Source organism: Lissotriton vulgaris, chromosome 2_1, assembly GCF_964263255.1.
Source record: "Lissotriton vulgaris chromosome 2_1, aLisVul1.2, whole genome shotgun sequence".
NCBI classification, from domain to species: Eukaryota; Metazoa; Chordata; class Amphibia; order Caudata; family Salamandridae; genus Lissotriton; species Lissotriton vulgaris.
In genome coordinates this window covers 1,430,044,033-1,430,060,012 of record NC_141687.1, presented here as the reverse complement: position 1 = coordinate 1,430,060,012, position 15,980 = coordinate 1,430,044,033, and the positions used below count along the sequence as shown (strand labels likewise).

Here is a 15,980-nt window from a genome sequence, read left to right as displayed (position 1 = left end):
GCCTGCAAGGCATTATGGGTGTTGCCACATATTAGATGAGCGGCTCTCCCGCTGCTCCGGGGAGAGCCGCGCTGGCGCTTTGGCGCTTTCTGGGGCCTCGTGGGGGGTCCAGTCCCACCTGGACCCCCCGGTGAGCACAGACGGCTCGGGGAGCCCACCCCCAGCCGCTCCTCCTCTTTTCAGGGGCCCCGTCCTACCAGGCCCCCTCGCACCACTGCAGGTCTTCCCTGGGGAGCTCCAGTTCCACCCGGAACCTTGATATCCTCCTTGGTTGGAGGGTAGCCAGGGGAGCCCACCCCCAGCTGCCCCCACAGGCTTCCTGTGCGGCCAGCACTCTTCGTGCTGCTGCAGGAGCCGGCTGATCCCTTCTGGGACCTCGGGGGAGTGCGGCGGCACTCCCCCGTCCTCCTCCTCTTTGCTGGGGCTCACAATGGGGTACCGGGCCCCTGGACATCTTTGGGTGGGCACGATGCCGCTCCCCCCCATCCTGGCACTTCGGGACCCGGAGGTGGGGTCCTGGGTCCCGGGCACCACCTCCAGTCTTCTTCTCGGCGGGGGGCGCGACAGCACCTCCCGCACCCGCCTCCTCACATGGGGCCCGGACTTGGGCTCTCGGGCCCCTCCTCCCACACCTCTTCCTGGGGAGCGAGACGGCGCTCCCCAGCGCAGGTTTCAGTGGGGGCCAGGGTGGTCTGCTGGCACCCTGCGGGGCAGATTCACGGTGTGCGCGACGGCGCACCCCGGCTTTACTTCTTTCGGGGCAGCCCCAGGGACCTGACCCACCCCGGGGGCATCTCTCAGACCGGCAGCGGAGCCCCACGCGCATCGTCGTAGGTCTTCTTAGGGGCCAAAGGTTGCCTACCTTCCGGGGGCCATATCTCAGCCCCTGGGGGTCCGATCTACCCCATTTTTGCGTCTTTTTGCTCCTGGTGGTGCTCCTCAGCCACTTGGAGCACTCTCCTTTGTCCTCCGGGTCTCCAAGAGGGTGCATTCTACACAGAGCGTTCTTCACTGGCTCCCTGCGCCTCTCTTCTCCCTGCGCAGAGGCCTGTTCTTCTGCGCACCGGTCCTGGGCTCTTCTTCTGGCACTGTTAGGGTCCTGGGGGGCAGTCAGGGGTGTCCTCCTTCCAAATGCCCATTGCTCTAGGCTCCAGCACCTTTCGCCTCAGCAGACCACACCCCAGAGAGAGCTTCTCTTCCTGTGCAAGTACTTTTTAAAATTGAGTAGGGGGCGGGCAGGAAGTCTCTGTGTGTCCTACCAAACAGTGACACATCACTTCCCTGCCCCAGCTTCCTGCTTCTTGTCCAGCCTCTGGGTTTGTTCAAAATGGCGTCGTCCAGTGTCTCTGGCCACATGGCCTCTGAAACCCAACTCCTTCCCCCCCTCACTGCCCTCACTGTTGTTAAGCTTGGTGCCTGGCACCCAGCGACAGCAGCTGATGGGTTGGCTTGTAGATCCCACCTATCTTTTCTCCTTGGAGGGAAGATCTTCGCTCTGGGAAGAAAAGTCATAAATCTAACCTGCCAGGGCCAGACCCCAGCCAGGGACTCAGAGAAATATGACATTTCTGGATGACCCAAAAGCAGTGCAAATATGACTTTGGACTCTGCAGAATACTCATTTTCACATCCGCTACACTGGACATTAGTGCGTGTCTGGAATCTGTAGGCTTTGTGGAAGTTACTCTAGCCATGGTTTCCACCTCCCCATAAGGGAATAATGAAGTGAAAGACACACTGACTTTCCCTGGCATGTTTCCTTCCAGTGTATAAAGCCTATTACATATCACCACCAAATTCTGCATAAGTCCTGCCAGACCATTCAATTTATACCGACTCCTGGACTGCGCACACTAGGAATCTCCCCTGCGCCGCCCCTACACGTGTGCACACGCATGTACACCTGTGTCTGCATGTAACCAGCACGGTGTCCCATACTCCAGCTGCTGCGCAGCGGCCTAGTCAAGCCAGGGGGACACCAGTAAAATCTCCATGCAGCCTCCTTCATTAGGAGTTCACTGTGGGCGAGTCTCAGCTTATTAGGCTCCCCTACAGTAAAAGCACAACACTTAGATGCTCAAAAAGTGAAAAATCCGGGCGGCTCCTAATGTCAGAACCACCTTCTAACAGTAAGGGTGAGTGAACTTTTAATATAAAATATAGAAAGCACTCTAAAGCTTCAAAACCAATCAGACCTCAACTCCGGTGCCATCTTCCAAGGTTATCCAGTGGTTGACCACTAAATGCTAACCATCTCCCGCTAAACATGTCAGATACTTGCATGCATGAACTGGACCATGTATCATTCCTCCATAAAATACAGAAAGTATGGAGGCAACACCAGGGATGGAGTCACAACAGCCAGTATGTTCTATTCAAAATTCTTTATTCTTTATTTAATTAAAACAACAGGACAACAGCCAACGCGTTTCGTTCCTTTAATGGGAACTTCCTCAGGGCAAGAGACTTCTGTCCCTTTTTTAAAGTCCAGGCAGAGGTCAGCCCAGATGTTGTAAGTAACAATCAAATCCCGGCCAGGGCAGGTGCATGTCCCTCTAAGGTATCAGTATGGCATTTCCAATAGTTACAGTCACATCCGGCAAACCCCTCACAAATATCCACAGGAGTCCCACGTGGTAGTGTAAGCCAAAAGTTCCCAATAGACAAATTTGGAATTGCAGTTAGACTGTCACACTCGCCGGGATAACCATGTTGATTAATACTGCAAGTATATTCCAAAAGATCTGAACAGAGAGTAATTGTAGAGAATCACATGGAAGAAATGTTCCACTGTCTGTGTCACCACTCTGCGAATAGAGTCAGAATCCACCCCAGACGCAATAGTCAGAAGTGCTTAGTGCTGCGACGTATAGCAGTCCACTTGAGTCCGAAATGAGGAGTAGACCTTGTGACTCCATCCCTGGTGCTGCCTCCATACTTTCTCTATTTGACGTTTCTGGATCTCCAGTGGGACCCAACTGCGGCAGGTCTCGGAGGCTATGTGCACAGGACTTTAAAATATTGTGGACATTGAAATTGAGGTGCCAAACATATAGTCAGCTGCAGTTTCATTATAATTTCGTAATTCCTCCATCACTTTACAACAACACGTAGCTTACAATACCCTCAACACCAGATGTGGAAGTGATTATTGCAGTCAAACTCTGTTTTTAGTGCAAATAAATCAAGTTATCACGGAAATGTTCTACTTCTTGCAATGGCTGGGTTGAACATATTGACTTACCATAGTGCCTATTGGATTCTTGTTGCTAAAACTGCCTTTGTGACTTCTTGCCCTACTTTCGCCACTGGATTGTACCTCAGAGCATTTCTCTATCTGCATGGTAGGCTACAAAGAACTGATGATACAGCTGCCAGACAAATCCTTTATTGACATATCAAAATCACATCTCACCAGTCCAGTGGTTAATTTGTAAAATAAAAAGTGCCGGGGCTCTCCTCAGGAGGCAGCGCTGAGAAGAGAAATGTGCTGGTGCAAACTGCCTCCTGACTAGAACAGCATTTATTATTCTCGAGAGGACTTGGCCTAATGGCTAGAACTACTGATTTTGGAGCTAGGGAACTGGGTTTGAGTCTCGACATGGCTCAAAATAATGTGATTCTGGGGAAAATCACATGGACACCAAATTAGTGTGTCCTTAACTTTTGCTATAAGCATCGGTGCTGAGGATTAGGTGCCAGTGCTGAGCACCGGAAAGCACCGGCTCAAATTAAACATTGCACAAGTCCTAAAATCTCTAAACTGCCTGTCTGAGCTTGAGGCATCACCTTCGAAGCAATGTGCATCATACGTTGTTCCATCCAGATTACTGGACCACTCCTCCTTTCACATAAACTCCCTACCTACTAAAGGCTATATTGCTATGATTGAGGTTGGGCCCACTCTTGACCCTTCCTTCCATCTGTGATGGGAGCTCTCTGTCTTTCCAGAACACCAAGCTCTGTAATTGCATCCCTAGAAGAATAATAGGCAACCACATTGGATTTGGAGAGCTGTAAAAGCCTGGATCGCCCCATTCACAGAATATCGGCCAGATGTACAAAATTCTTATTTTGCATTTCCTAAACAGCGATTCCTTAGGAATCACTATTTAGAAAATGCTAAATTATATGTGCAAAATTCGCAATTTCCTAATAGTGATTCCTAGAGAGTAGGAATCGCTATTAGGAAATTGCAAATAGGAAATGATATCGCTTTCCTACCGGTGGGACAAGCCCAAGGGTGTTCCTGGCCTTAACCCCTTGGCTGCTAAGGCACCATTATTATTTCCATTCATTTTCCATTGAAATGAATGGAAAGTTCATGACGAGTTACCCTTGTCATTAGCATCGAAGAGGTTAAGGCTCCCCTGGAGGCACCCTGAAATCATAGTGCACATGTAAGCGCACATATGCCCTAGAGGCATAGGTGCGCTTCATGTCCCATGCATTTTTAGGTTTCGGCTACCGTCCCACTGCGTAAGCAGTGGGTGGGCGGAGCCGAAATCTTTTGTTAGTAGTAGGGGGGCCTGAACACGCCCCTCTTCTCCATTGGCTGGCCTCGTAAATGCTGCCCAGCCATTGGAGGAGAGGAGCGTCACTGAGTTCAGGGCCCGCCTTGACGCGATTGGGGGGCGTTTTTCTCTCTTTTTTTAAGTCCCGCCCCTTTGTCCTGGGCCGCGCTGTCATTGGCTGCCGGCCCGGGACACCCCCGTGACGTCATTCCCCGGGCCGCGCTGTGATTGGCTGGCCGGCCCGGGATACCCCGTGACGTCATTTCCCAGGCCGGCTGTGATTGGCTGCCGGCCCGGGACCTGACTTGTTTTAAAGGCGATGGTTGGTGCTACACACTCATGCAGGGGCCACAGAGCAAAGCAGAAGTCGGGGCAGGTCAAGTTGAAGGCTTGGGCAGAACTGCATGAAACAAAAACTCCGATCCACAAGGATAGGCGAGAGAACTTCAATGCCATTGGGAGATTCTGTATTCCAACAGTCTAGACACTTTTATAAGCTACTGTACGTGGCGGTGCAGTACGTCAACGTATGTAAATGTTGCATCCGCTGTAACAAAAACCTATTGTGATTGGGAGCGTCTGTGTGTAGCACTCATGCCCTCAGCTGTGGCGAGGGTCCTTACTCGTGGAAATCGTCTCAACTGTTCCCGAACGTTTTGCTCTTGTGAGGTGCGTGCGGGGACGCTTAGTTGTTATGGAATATGTTGTCTGGGTCTGTCCCTCCGAACGAGCCGGTGTTGTGTGTATTGGTATCTGACCAATTTAAGAAAGCACGAAGCCATGGGAAATAGACACGGCATGTAGCGCTGGCTGAACTGGAAGCGCTCAAGGCGCTGGGTTGTCCAGACACGTGATTGGTGTCAGGCAGTTGGGGGTTTCTTGTGTGAGGAAAGTGGGAGGGGAAACTGAAGGTCATGTTCAGCAACTTAGTCCTGTGGGGGTAAGGGGCTCAATGTCCGTAACAGCTGCAAAGAGGGAAGGAAGGTCGGGCATCTCTGTATTTTTAACAGTATCACGCTATGTTGCAAAATATGCATTTTAGCTGGATGGCATGTGTTTTTATGTGGCGTCTTAGTGGAGCGCAGACCAAGCGTTAACAAGAAGCGCCTGCTTGGTGTAGGGCGAAGATACACCGACTCCGTAAGCAAGGCAGTCCACTCCAGGGTTTCAAGAAGCCCTTGGGGGCGAGGTAGCTCAGAGTTCTGAAGTTCCTGCTGCACAGTTCTAGTGAGCAAGACCAAAGGGGTTCATGACGTGGTTTGCTTCAGCCCCTCCCCTTTTGTAATATGATTCACACTCGTTTGTTTTACATTATTAGGTGGGGAGACAACTCGGTGGGTAGGGTGGCTACTGTGTATCTCTACGTGTAACCGAATCCCACATAAGCCATTCCACTAAGTATTAGCTGAGGAATGCATACGGCCTCCTGTTAATGGAATGTTACATGTGTCTCTCCTCTCCTCCCCTCCCCCGCAAGGGATGACTGGCCCTCGGCATAGCTTACGTTATTGTGTCAGTAGTGTGCACAGTAAGTGCTATACTAGTCCTTTGTAGCTGTCATTCCCCCAACAGCGAACTTGGGCCCTAGAATGACAGCCCGTCGGCTGGGATTGGAAAGTTAACACTGCAATTTGCAAACCCGAGGGGGTTCGAGAGGGCGTCAAATACAGGCTGAGAAAAAAAAAACACTGAAAAGGCAATTTACAACTTTAATACGAAGCGGGAATGGCATGAAAGGAGGTAAAACAAATGTGTACATTTAATCAGACAGGATTGGGAGGAACACAAAGAGAAAGGCTAATTAGACCCAGCAGGTAGCACTAACCTCCAGCCTTAATAAATAAATAAGGCTCGGGACAATGTCTAACTGGGAGGACAGATAAAGAAAAGGGATTATTCCAAGAGGCCCAGTTAAAATAAAAAAAAAGAAAGCACACACGAATGAAACACTTCTCTGTTCCAGCAACGCGGGAGAGGTGAGGGGGCAGGCACAGCTTTTCCTCCCTTTCTTTCTCTTTCTCTCTGTTTCTTTCCCTCTGTCTCGTTCTGTCTTTTTTACTTCCTTCTCCTTCTCCCTTTCTTGCTTATTTATGTTCGCTTCTATTTCCCCTTCTTTCTTTTTCTTTCTCATTTCTTCCTACAACACTCTTTTATCTCCTCATATCTTTATTGCTCATCCTAATGTTCTGTTCCTTTCTTCTTCCTCCTTTTAATTCCTTCCTTCCTTTTTAAGTCTTTCTCATTTGTCCTCACTCGTTATATTCTTTCTCCTCATTTTCCCGTCTTTCTTTGTTCTTAGCAAAATTGTCACATTTTCATTATTTTTGTTTGAATTTTGTTCTCAGCTCTGGCAGAATTAATCTAGTTGCTCTATTTTATTTTACAGATATTTGTAATGTGCTCATATCGCCGAGGCTTGATGAACCAGAGTATTGCTAAACTCATGATTTGTTATATGTGGCCCAAGAACAACTGCACATTCCACATTATAACTAAATACTTGCTTGAAATGCAATATAGATAAGTGTTTAAATGCATTGAAACTTATATGGATACTTTTGTGTGCTAAAAATCAACGTTTAAAATAAAAAATCCTTGTAAAAAAACGTAAAAAAAAAAAAGAATTGTGTCTCCTGTGTCAAAAAATAACCCTTTTAAAATGGCAGTAAAAACCAGATATTTGATTGGTTTAAGAATTGGAGAAGTGTGCTCCTGCCATGGCAACCCATGCTTGCTGCAGGATGTCGGTGTTTGTGCTGTGATCATGTGGGCTTCTTGAAACTCGTCGACTCGACACAGAGGAGCTCTTGAAAAGTAGAGGCTTGCTAACATTGTGTGTCCTCCGTGGGAGTTAAGCCTTTGTCGGTATTGCATCTATTTAAGCGTGTGGGGTGCAGTGCTCGGTCGAGGCAGTCACTTTTCTTTCAGAGAGGACATGGTATACGGGATCGCTTGTGCCCTGTGTTTATTTATGGAAGGATGTGTGACTTCTGGCTAACAATGGCTCATGTTCGTGTTGAGAATCTCATCCACACATGGCACGTCCTACAAGCTAGCGGGGCTTGTCGTGTACATTTTTCGTTATCTCGTGATTTTTGGTTTGGAACAGGCGTCCAGCGAGGCTTAGGAATTTGCCTGTGTCTTGTGCACCAAATTTCAGAAGCACAACAACCCACACACAGTTGCATATGTAAAGTTGTCACGTGCACATCCGGCAGCCATCTACTTTAGTATATACAGTGCAGTAATACCACCGCTGTACATTTTATTGACACTTCAAATAAAGCACAGAGGGTCACGCCTGCGGCGTTCGTGCAGTTCCATTGTAGGGTAACAGACTTCCACAGACCAGGATCTCCTGTTTGTATCCGCCTGTGCTGCTTAACTAAAAGCTAGCGGTGGATTTAGCTCAGATGCTTGCCAGCTCGGAGCTCTTTGTGATCGGAATTCCCCCTTTTTTTTCTCACAGCTTTCAAACTATTCACTAGCTGACCACCGATACAAAGGGTCTCCCGTGCTTTAGAATAATATAATACAGAGGATGCACAAATGCAAGGACTCTCAATGTCCACATTCCTGCACAATTATTATTTATTTCTTCGGTCCTTTGGTTTGACCCGCCAATTATCCCTTTTATCTCGTTTAACCCCCTGTCCGTTAGCAGTGGATTGTCGAATTCATAATTTGTCAGCTGTGCATTAAAGGAAACATAAACACAGATCCTACAGGGGCGTCGAGGTTTCTGGCTTGCTCCTGTAGAATGTGAGTAATTGGGCGCATGATGCCTTTGATGTTGTTTAAGAGAATGGAAATTCCTGATAAACAATGCAAGTGTTAAATTTGAAAGCTTGCAACGTAGGTGCTTGTGGCTTATGGGAATCTGAAATATCGAGTAGCCTCCTAGTGTGCATTTTGGTGTGTGATAAACCAGTTATGTAGGTGCCTGCTCTGAGTTTTTCCCTTTCGTACATAATTGCATACCGACTTGACGTCTTGGCTCCAGTGGCCAGACCGTGAATGCACAGCTTGACACATCCTTTATTAACTGTCTCATCTTAATGCTTCAAGCGTTGTAAGGTCAGTGGCCTCATTCTTGGTTAGAATGAGCACCAGTGTACCTGCAGCCTGTCTTTCGTTGAGACGCCTGGATCGTCAAAGGTATGTAAGTGTTGCTTTTATTGCGGATGGTCAGCTGCCGTTAAGACGTTTTGTGGAGGGGTGAGTTGAGAATGGAGCTGACATTTTTTTGAGCATGGCTGGACCAAGCAGTGGAATTCACTTCTTCGAGTCCAGGAAATGTCTTAGAATTTCGCTTAAGGACTATTGAGGTTTGACTAAAGTCCATTTCTGCACAGAGTTCTAAACTTGGCTTTGTTTCACAATTTGTTTTCGATTCTAGATCATGCCATAACTTTGCAATGGATTGATGAACAAACCAAAAACTTCTTGAAGACTAACTATCCACGTAGACCCAGGTTATATATGTTGCCAAAAATTCATAAAAATGACAAAATACCACCTTTCAGGCCCATTGTGTCAGCTTGCGGTTCGATATCAGACAGTATAGGCAAATATATAGACTGGTTCTTGCAACCAATAGTACAAAACGCCCAATCCTACATCAAGGACACAACCGCTTTTTTGAATCTTTTAAAAACCATTGTGCTTGATAAAGATACTAAATACTGGCTATGTAACATTGACGTGGTATCTCTGTATACCTCGATACCACACAACGAAGGTCTGGAAGCATTAGAATGGAACTTACTAAGAGAAGAAAATTGCGAAGCAAATAAAATCTTTTTGCTTGAATTGATGCACTTCGCACTTTACCACAGTTACTTTGAATGTAAGAATACATTTTACAATCAATGCACCGGCACTTCAATGGGCTTTGGGGGGGCCCCCTCATATGCAAATCTGTACATGAAAAAATTTGAACATGACCACATTCTGAATAACATAAATTGGACAGAAAATTTAACAATATTCAAAAGATACATTGATGATCTGTTTTTAATCTGGAAGGGAGACAAAGAAACACTACTAACCAATATTAGCGCATTGAACCAACTCAATCCCAGAATTAAATTCACGCATACCATTAATGACTATACCATATCATTCCTAGACGTACAGATAAAAATCATTGACCACCAAATAGAAACTCAGGTATTCAAAAAAAGCACAGATCGGAACTCTTGTCTTCTATATCAAAGCTTTCATCCAGAGAATCTAAAAAACCATTTACCAACATCACAGTTTATTCGGATAAAACGAATCACTTCTGATGCACAGACACTAGAGAAATCATTGATTGAACAACAACATCAATATCTAGAAAGAGGATATCCTAAAATGATCCTGGAGGAATCTCTCAAGAAAGTGGCCAAACTACCAAGAGAAAAACTCTTGACATCAAGTGAAAAAACCACCAGTCAAAAAACCGTATGTGTCTTGAAATTCTCAACAGAGACCAAGAAAATCAAAACAATTATCAATCGACATTGTTCGCTAATCAAATCAGAACCTGATCTACAAAACCTCTACAGTGATCGCATAACTTATGCACATAAAAGATCGCAAAACTTAAAAGAAATCTTTAATGTCAAGAAATCAAAAGATACACAATATAAAGGAATGAATAAATGCTTAAATTGCACTCATTGCAATAATGTAATAACTGGAAAAACGTTCATGCATCCTACCCAAGGATATAAGATCAATTTGAAATACACAGGCACATGTGACTCTAAAAATCTCATCTACGCCATCAAATGCCCATGTGGCAAAATATACATAGGACAGACAGAACGAAAAATAAAAACGAGAATATCAGAACACAAGAGCAACATTCGAACTAAAAATATGAAATCTGCTCTAGCCACTCATTGGTTAGACTGCAACCACCAAATTGCTCAATTGAAATATACTATACTTGAGATACTGCCGCAACGCTGCGATATGGACCCTACTAAACAGCGTCTGCAAGCTGAATTCTTTTGGATAAAAAAACTTAAGACATTGCAACCATCTGGAATTAATGACAGAATAGAAATGTCACTTTTATTGATTATGATTCATTTATTATTTTCATTTACTTATCATCAATTGATAAGTCATATATTTTTAACTCCATACCATATGTGTTCATTACATTTGTCATACAGTTTGTAATTTATTGCCACATGTTTTCTCACAGTCCTTTCCTTCAATTCTCTATGAGAACCCTTTTTACATACCTCCGACATTCCCTAACCCAGGACGTGTAAGCACCGCCCCATGACCTCCTCGTGAACTTTATCACGTGATCGGAACTTTATTTCTATTTTTCAGACGTCGCGTCCTTGTATAAACACTATACGTATAAGATTTCTCATATTTGTTACGTTCACATTCAGAACGTGTCCCCCATCTTGATTAATACTGTTTCAGTCACTTCTTCGTAAGTACTGTTTACTTCCGCAATTTCATGAGCACGTGACCTGCGTCACCACACCACACTACTAAACAGCACCCGATAGGCCACTACTGCATCCGTTCACTTCCGCATTCGGAACCGTTGACTGAGAGTCCCGCGACTATTACCAAACTGTAAGTTACCACGCAGCTCGTTTGTTTTATGTTTTCCGCTTTATGTTTTCCGTTAAGCCTGGTGTCCATTAGATAAAACTTGTCACCTCCACATTCATCTCTTGTTCTTTAACCTTGCTCCTTTTGATTACACAAAACCTGCTGTTACGATTGTTTGGAATAATGACTAATGCTAAGTCATGCCATAGAGTTAATGAAAATGAACGTAATGAATTACAATGCTTTGTTTGAACCGCATGATTTTCATTTTTGAATGCTAAGGTCTTGTATGTTTCTCGTTTACTACAGGCCCCTGATGAAGGGTTTTTCTTTGACAACCCGAAATGCATTGGGCATAATGTAAAATCGCAAATCACTATTGTTTACAAATGAACTTCGTATTGGAAATGACTACAATTTCTATTAAGAATGCTTCATGAATAAAAATAACAACTACGATCATAAAAATGTGTGAAAACTTTTCCTTTGAAATACGCAATTAAAAAATAATTTGATGAAAGATAAAACCAATTGTGGTACTAGTTGAAAGTGCGCGTCCTTTGTGTTCAGGAGACCACACTCTACCCACTGATTATTAAGGCACTGACAGACACAGTGTAACAAGGACTGCGCCAACGCAAAAATAGAATATCTTCTCTTAAGTAAAGGGCGCACGAAGATACCAGCCATCCATACTTTGTAAATGACAATGCCATTTATTTATGTCGTCAAAGCCAACACAGAAATAAACATGTTGTCATTTACAATGCCAATAGCTCTAACTTTTCCAAAGGCGAAACCGTTGCATTGTAAATGCTTGTTTTATTTTGCACATGGATACCTTTGATTTTGAGTCGATGGTAATAGCAATTCCTAAATACCCAATTCGCATTTAAGAACTGCTGTGGATATGTGCTTTAGGAATCGCAAATAGGTAATCCCTATTTGCGATTTCTAAATCGCAGTTGCAATTTGCGATTACTACTGGGTAGAAATCACAAATTGCGACCGGATTTTTGCTTTTGTACACATAATCCCCCACATGCATCAAGCATTTTTGGAGTCGCAAACGGTGCGATTCCTTAAAATCGGCCGTTTGCGATTCCAAAAGTGCTTTTTGGGATGCATGAAGCAATTTTAGAAATCGCAACATTTTTTCGATTTCTAAAATTGCGATTGCTTTTAAGAAATCGCAAATTTGCGATTTCTTAAAAGCAATGCACGATTACTTTTAAAATTGCGAAATCGCAATTAGGGGGTCAAATTTACCGAGTGGTTGAACCACTCGGTAAATTTGCAAAAAGTGTTTAAAACGCTGAAAATGCATTTTTTTCAACATTCATGTTACGGACACACATGTCCTTAGGACATGTGTGTGTGAAACATGATGCGAAAAATACATTTCAGGGGTGCATGGGGGGGTCCTTTGGACCCCCCCCCCTGCACCCATGAAATGCATTAACAAATTGTGATTTTCAAAGTGAAAATCGCAATTTGCTAATGCCTTCCCATTGCTTCCTATGGGCCTTTTGGCCCATAGGAACCAATAGGAATAGCGAATTCGCAAATTGTATTTCGGTAATTTATGCGATTCGGTAAAAATTGCGATTTTTACCGAATCGCATAAATTTACCGAAAATATTCATGCATCCCGTTTTGCGAATTCTAAATTGCGAATCGCTATTTTTCGCAATTTAGAATTCGCAAACACCCGGGATGATGCATGTGGCCGAAAAAGATCATGTAGCATTTCTTAACCGGCGGAAATTGCGATTTGGCCCGTTAAGAATTGCTAAATGGCTTCGTAAATCTGGCCCTATATTATGCTGACCACAGCTAAAAAAAGATGGTTGGCATTCATGCATGTCTAGACTGTTTCTACCCCTGATCCTCAAGCACCACACCCAACACTTCCCATATAGGCACTATACCCTTTTTAGCCATACTCTCCGAGAGAGCCGCCCCAGGCTGAAACCCCTTGTTTATCGGAGCATTTTGTGGCCTGGTCAAAGGTGTAAATGAATGCACAGTTTCTACGATGCTCCACGGTGAACATTACAAGTCCACCGTGGCTGGAAGGAGGGCAAAGTTGCATCGAAGCTTAGAAGTCTTACTATCTTCAACACAAGTCTTCAAAACATCGTATTTGGTCAGGGGTTTAAGTAATGCCTTCTTGCATGACAAAGTGAGGTGCAACCTTTTCAAAAGCGATGGCTATTTATTTAATACTTCGTAAGTAGGATTTCAGATCGTTGGAGTTAACATTTTTTATCAATTGACCCATGCAAAAATAACGCTTTTTTCCAACTTAGTTTGCAATATTTCCTGACATCAGAGCTCACTGATTTTAATGCTAAAAACGGAAACGACTATCCAACAAAAGTGTCCTCATTAAAGGCCAGCTTTCGTATGGGACCTGCCTTTCAAAATGAATATGTTTTCGCTCTTCTTGCTTAGAAAGGTAGCCGCGCACGTCTACGAACTACATCTCCCAGCAGCGCCCTGCATTCTCCCACGGCTCAGCAAGAGGTTTGGGAGGGGCTGATGTAATGCAGTGAAGTCACAAAGCCCTGGGGAACAGCGCTGGAAGAAGGAGGCTGATGCAGGATGGCAGAGCTCGCGGGAGGGCACAGGAGCTGAACAGGGCGGAAGGATAATGCTAACCCAGGTGCACTAGATGCTCGTCTTCATCACGCCCTCATCGGTAAACATCCAGCAGAGCCGCACATCTGCCGAAGGCGCTATCTCCGCCTGCGATCTGCGGATGCGGGGCTCTGCAGAGCGAGGCACCTGCAATGCTGTGCTGCATCCCGCCGAGTCCAAGATGACCTGCTGCTGCTGCTGAGGCGAGGGCTCGGCTCTTCCTGTGCGGGGAAGGGAAGGTTGATGCGCTAGCCGGTGCTTTGCAGTTTGGAGACAGCGTCTATCAGCGGACGGAGCCGCGATGGCAGACCCAGCCGAATGCAGTATAAAAGTCATGTGCAGGTTCAGGCCTCTGAACGAATCCGAGATCCTTCGTGGCGATAAATTCATTCCAAAATTTAAAGGTGACGACACCGTAGTAATTGGGGTAAGTTCTATTTTTTTTATCGACCACCACAGAACACATATTTTACTTTTTTTGAGGTCGCGTGCGCTATCACTGGGCATGCCTGCATCTATGTTTTTATTTCAGCACAAGGTTCTACGTTGACAGCTCCCTGTGTGGTAGAACGTGTGGCCGGGCGCATTAGCCTCCATTGTTCTGTGTGATTACAGGGAAGGGTTACCGAGGGCTGTTTCTCACCTCGGGCTCTCGTGCTGGTGTCAGAAAAAAACACACGAAACAGGCACCAGTTCGTACAGCGATCACGACACTAAATAAATCTCCCATCCTGGATGGGTACCAGAGGGCGTGGGCAGCAGGGGGAGTGCGGGGAACCCGCCTTCTCTGCTCAGAGCTGGGGGATGCCGACAGCCACTGCATTATTCCGTGGTTGACGGGCAGCGGTGATGAGAACAGCTGTGCCAGCACCCCAGCGCATCTGCATGATTGCCATGAATGCCGAAGCGTTAAACGCGCTTCAAGGTAAGGCTGTGGAAAGGATTGCCACGGGCACGTGCCGCTTCGGTTGTGTTTCGTCGGGGAGGGGTTTAATTTGTGTCTCTTTATTTATTAAGCGTTCACGGCGGCAGGTCCACGAATGCCTTGTGAGGTCTTGGAAACGCGCAGCGCCTGTGAACGGAGGGCAGTCGCACGTGCGATGGGGTGCTTCGTGTTTGCGTCGGTTCCACTGATCTCTGTGTGTTTGCAGTACCTGCGCGGCTGGATGTAATCAGCGCTGATTGTCATTTTCTGGCTGGTTCTCTGCTGGTGCAGCCTCTTCAGCGTTGATTGAGGTGATGTCATCGTGGTCACTGAGCATGCTCAGTCTGCCTCTCCCATACATAAGGTCAAATGCTGGCACCTGCCTAGTTTGTCTTCGTCTGTTGCGTGCACGGGGCTGGTGCTCTTCTTTAAACGACGGCTCCGATTTTATCCAAGTATTAATCAATAAAATATAAAGAGATAAAAAGGTTCATTCTGTTTTGAAAGCATAAGTGAAGCCTTAGGGCCTGATTTAGATATTACCAGTTCGACCGCCAGTCCCCCGCAGGGGTGGTAGACCCAAGAACTTACTGAGCCAACAGCGGTCTTCCTGTCATGTTTAGATGTTGCAACTGTATACAGGGGACCGCCCCATGGCGATCTTTCGCCTGGCTCCCAGTACTCTGCCACCATCGACCTGGTGGTCTTGCGCCGAGTCGATTGTGCTATTCCTGATGGGCTAGCAGTCTGCTAGTGGCGGGCCCCTGACGGAGTGAGGATATGGGGGTACACAGACATGTAGGGAGTATTTTTATGTAAAGGTAATTTACATATTTTGTTTGAGTCCATAAATGCATGTAAGTAATGTGTAGTGACTATATTTCTCACAGTCTGCATTGCACAGACACAACATACACACACCATTCATTGTACACCCACACACACCACCTTAAATACAGAGAGAGGGGCCCAACAAACCAAAGGGACAGGGCACCAAGTATGACTTAAATAATTTCCTTTGGAACACTTTTCAAAACTAACTGTACTGCTACTAACATACACAAATATATCACCCAAGGTTGCACAACTACACCGGCTGTAGGGACACATGTTCAATTTGATAAAAATCTAAAGTTTTAATAAAAACATTCAATAAAATACATCATGATACACATTAGGAATTCATAAAATCTATACACAAAATCATATAAAACCAGGAAAAGACTCTAAAAAATAAACACATTTGTCATCAGGACGATAATTTGAAAGAATCCTTAGAGCACACGCAGCAAGAGTATGAATTTTCAGTCAAAAGGTGACTCTAC

At 45.5% G+C, this 15,980-nt stretch overlaps 1 protein-coding gene across 1 annotated transcript in view; it reads left to right on the top strand.

Moving 5' to 3' along the window:
* Positions 1-13,649: 13,649 nt before the first annotated feature.
* KIF5C (kinesin family member 5C) overlaps positions 13,650-15,980 on the top strand; it is a 548,720-nt gene continuing 546,389 nt past the window's right edge. Inside the window, exon 1 of the mRNA XM_086957253.1 lies at positions 13,650-14,157. Coding sequence (XP_086813379.1) covers positions 14,032-14,157 — 126 coding nt within the window. The 5' untranslated portion in view covers positions 13,650-14,031. The remainder of the gene's footprint in view (positions 14,158-15,980) is intronic.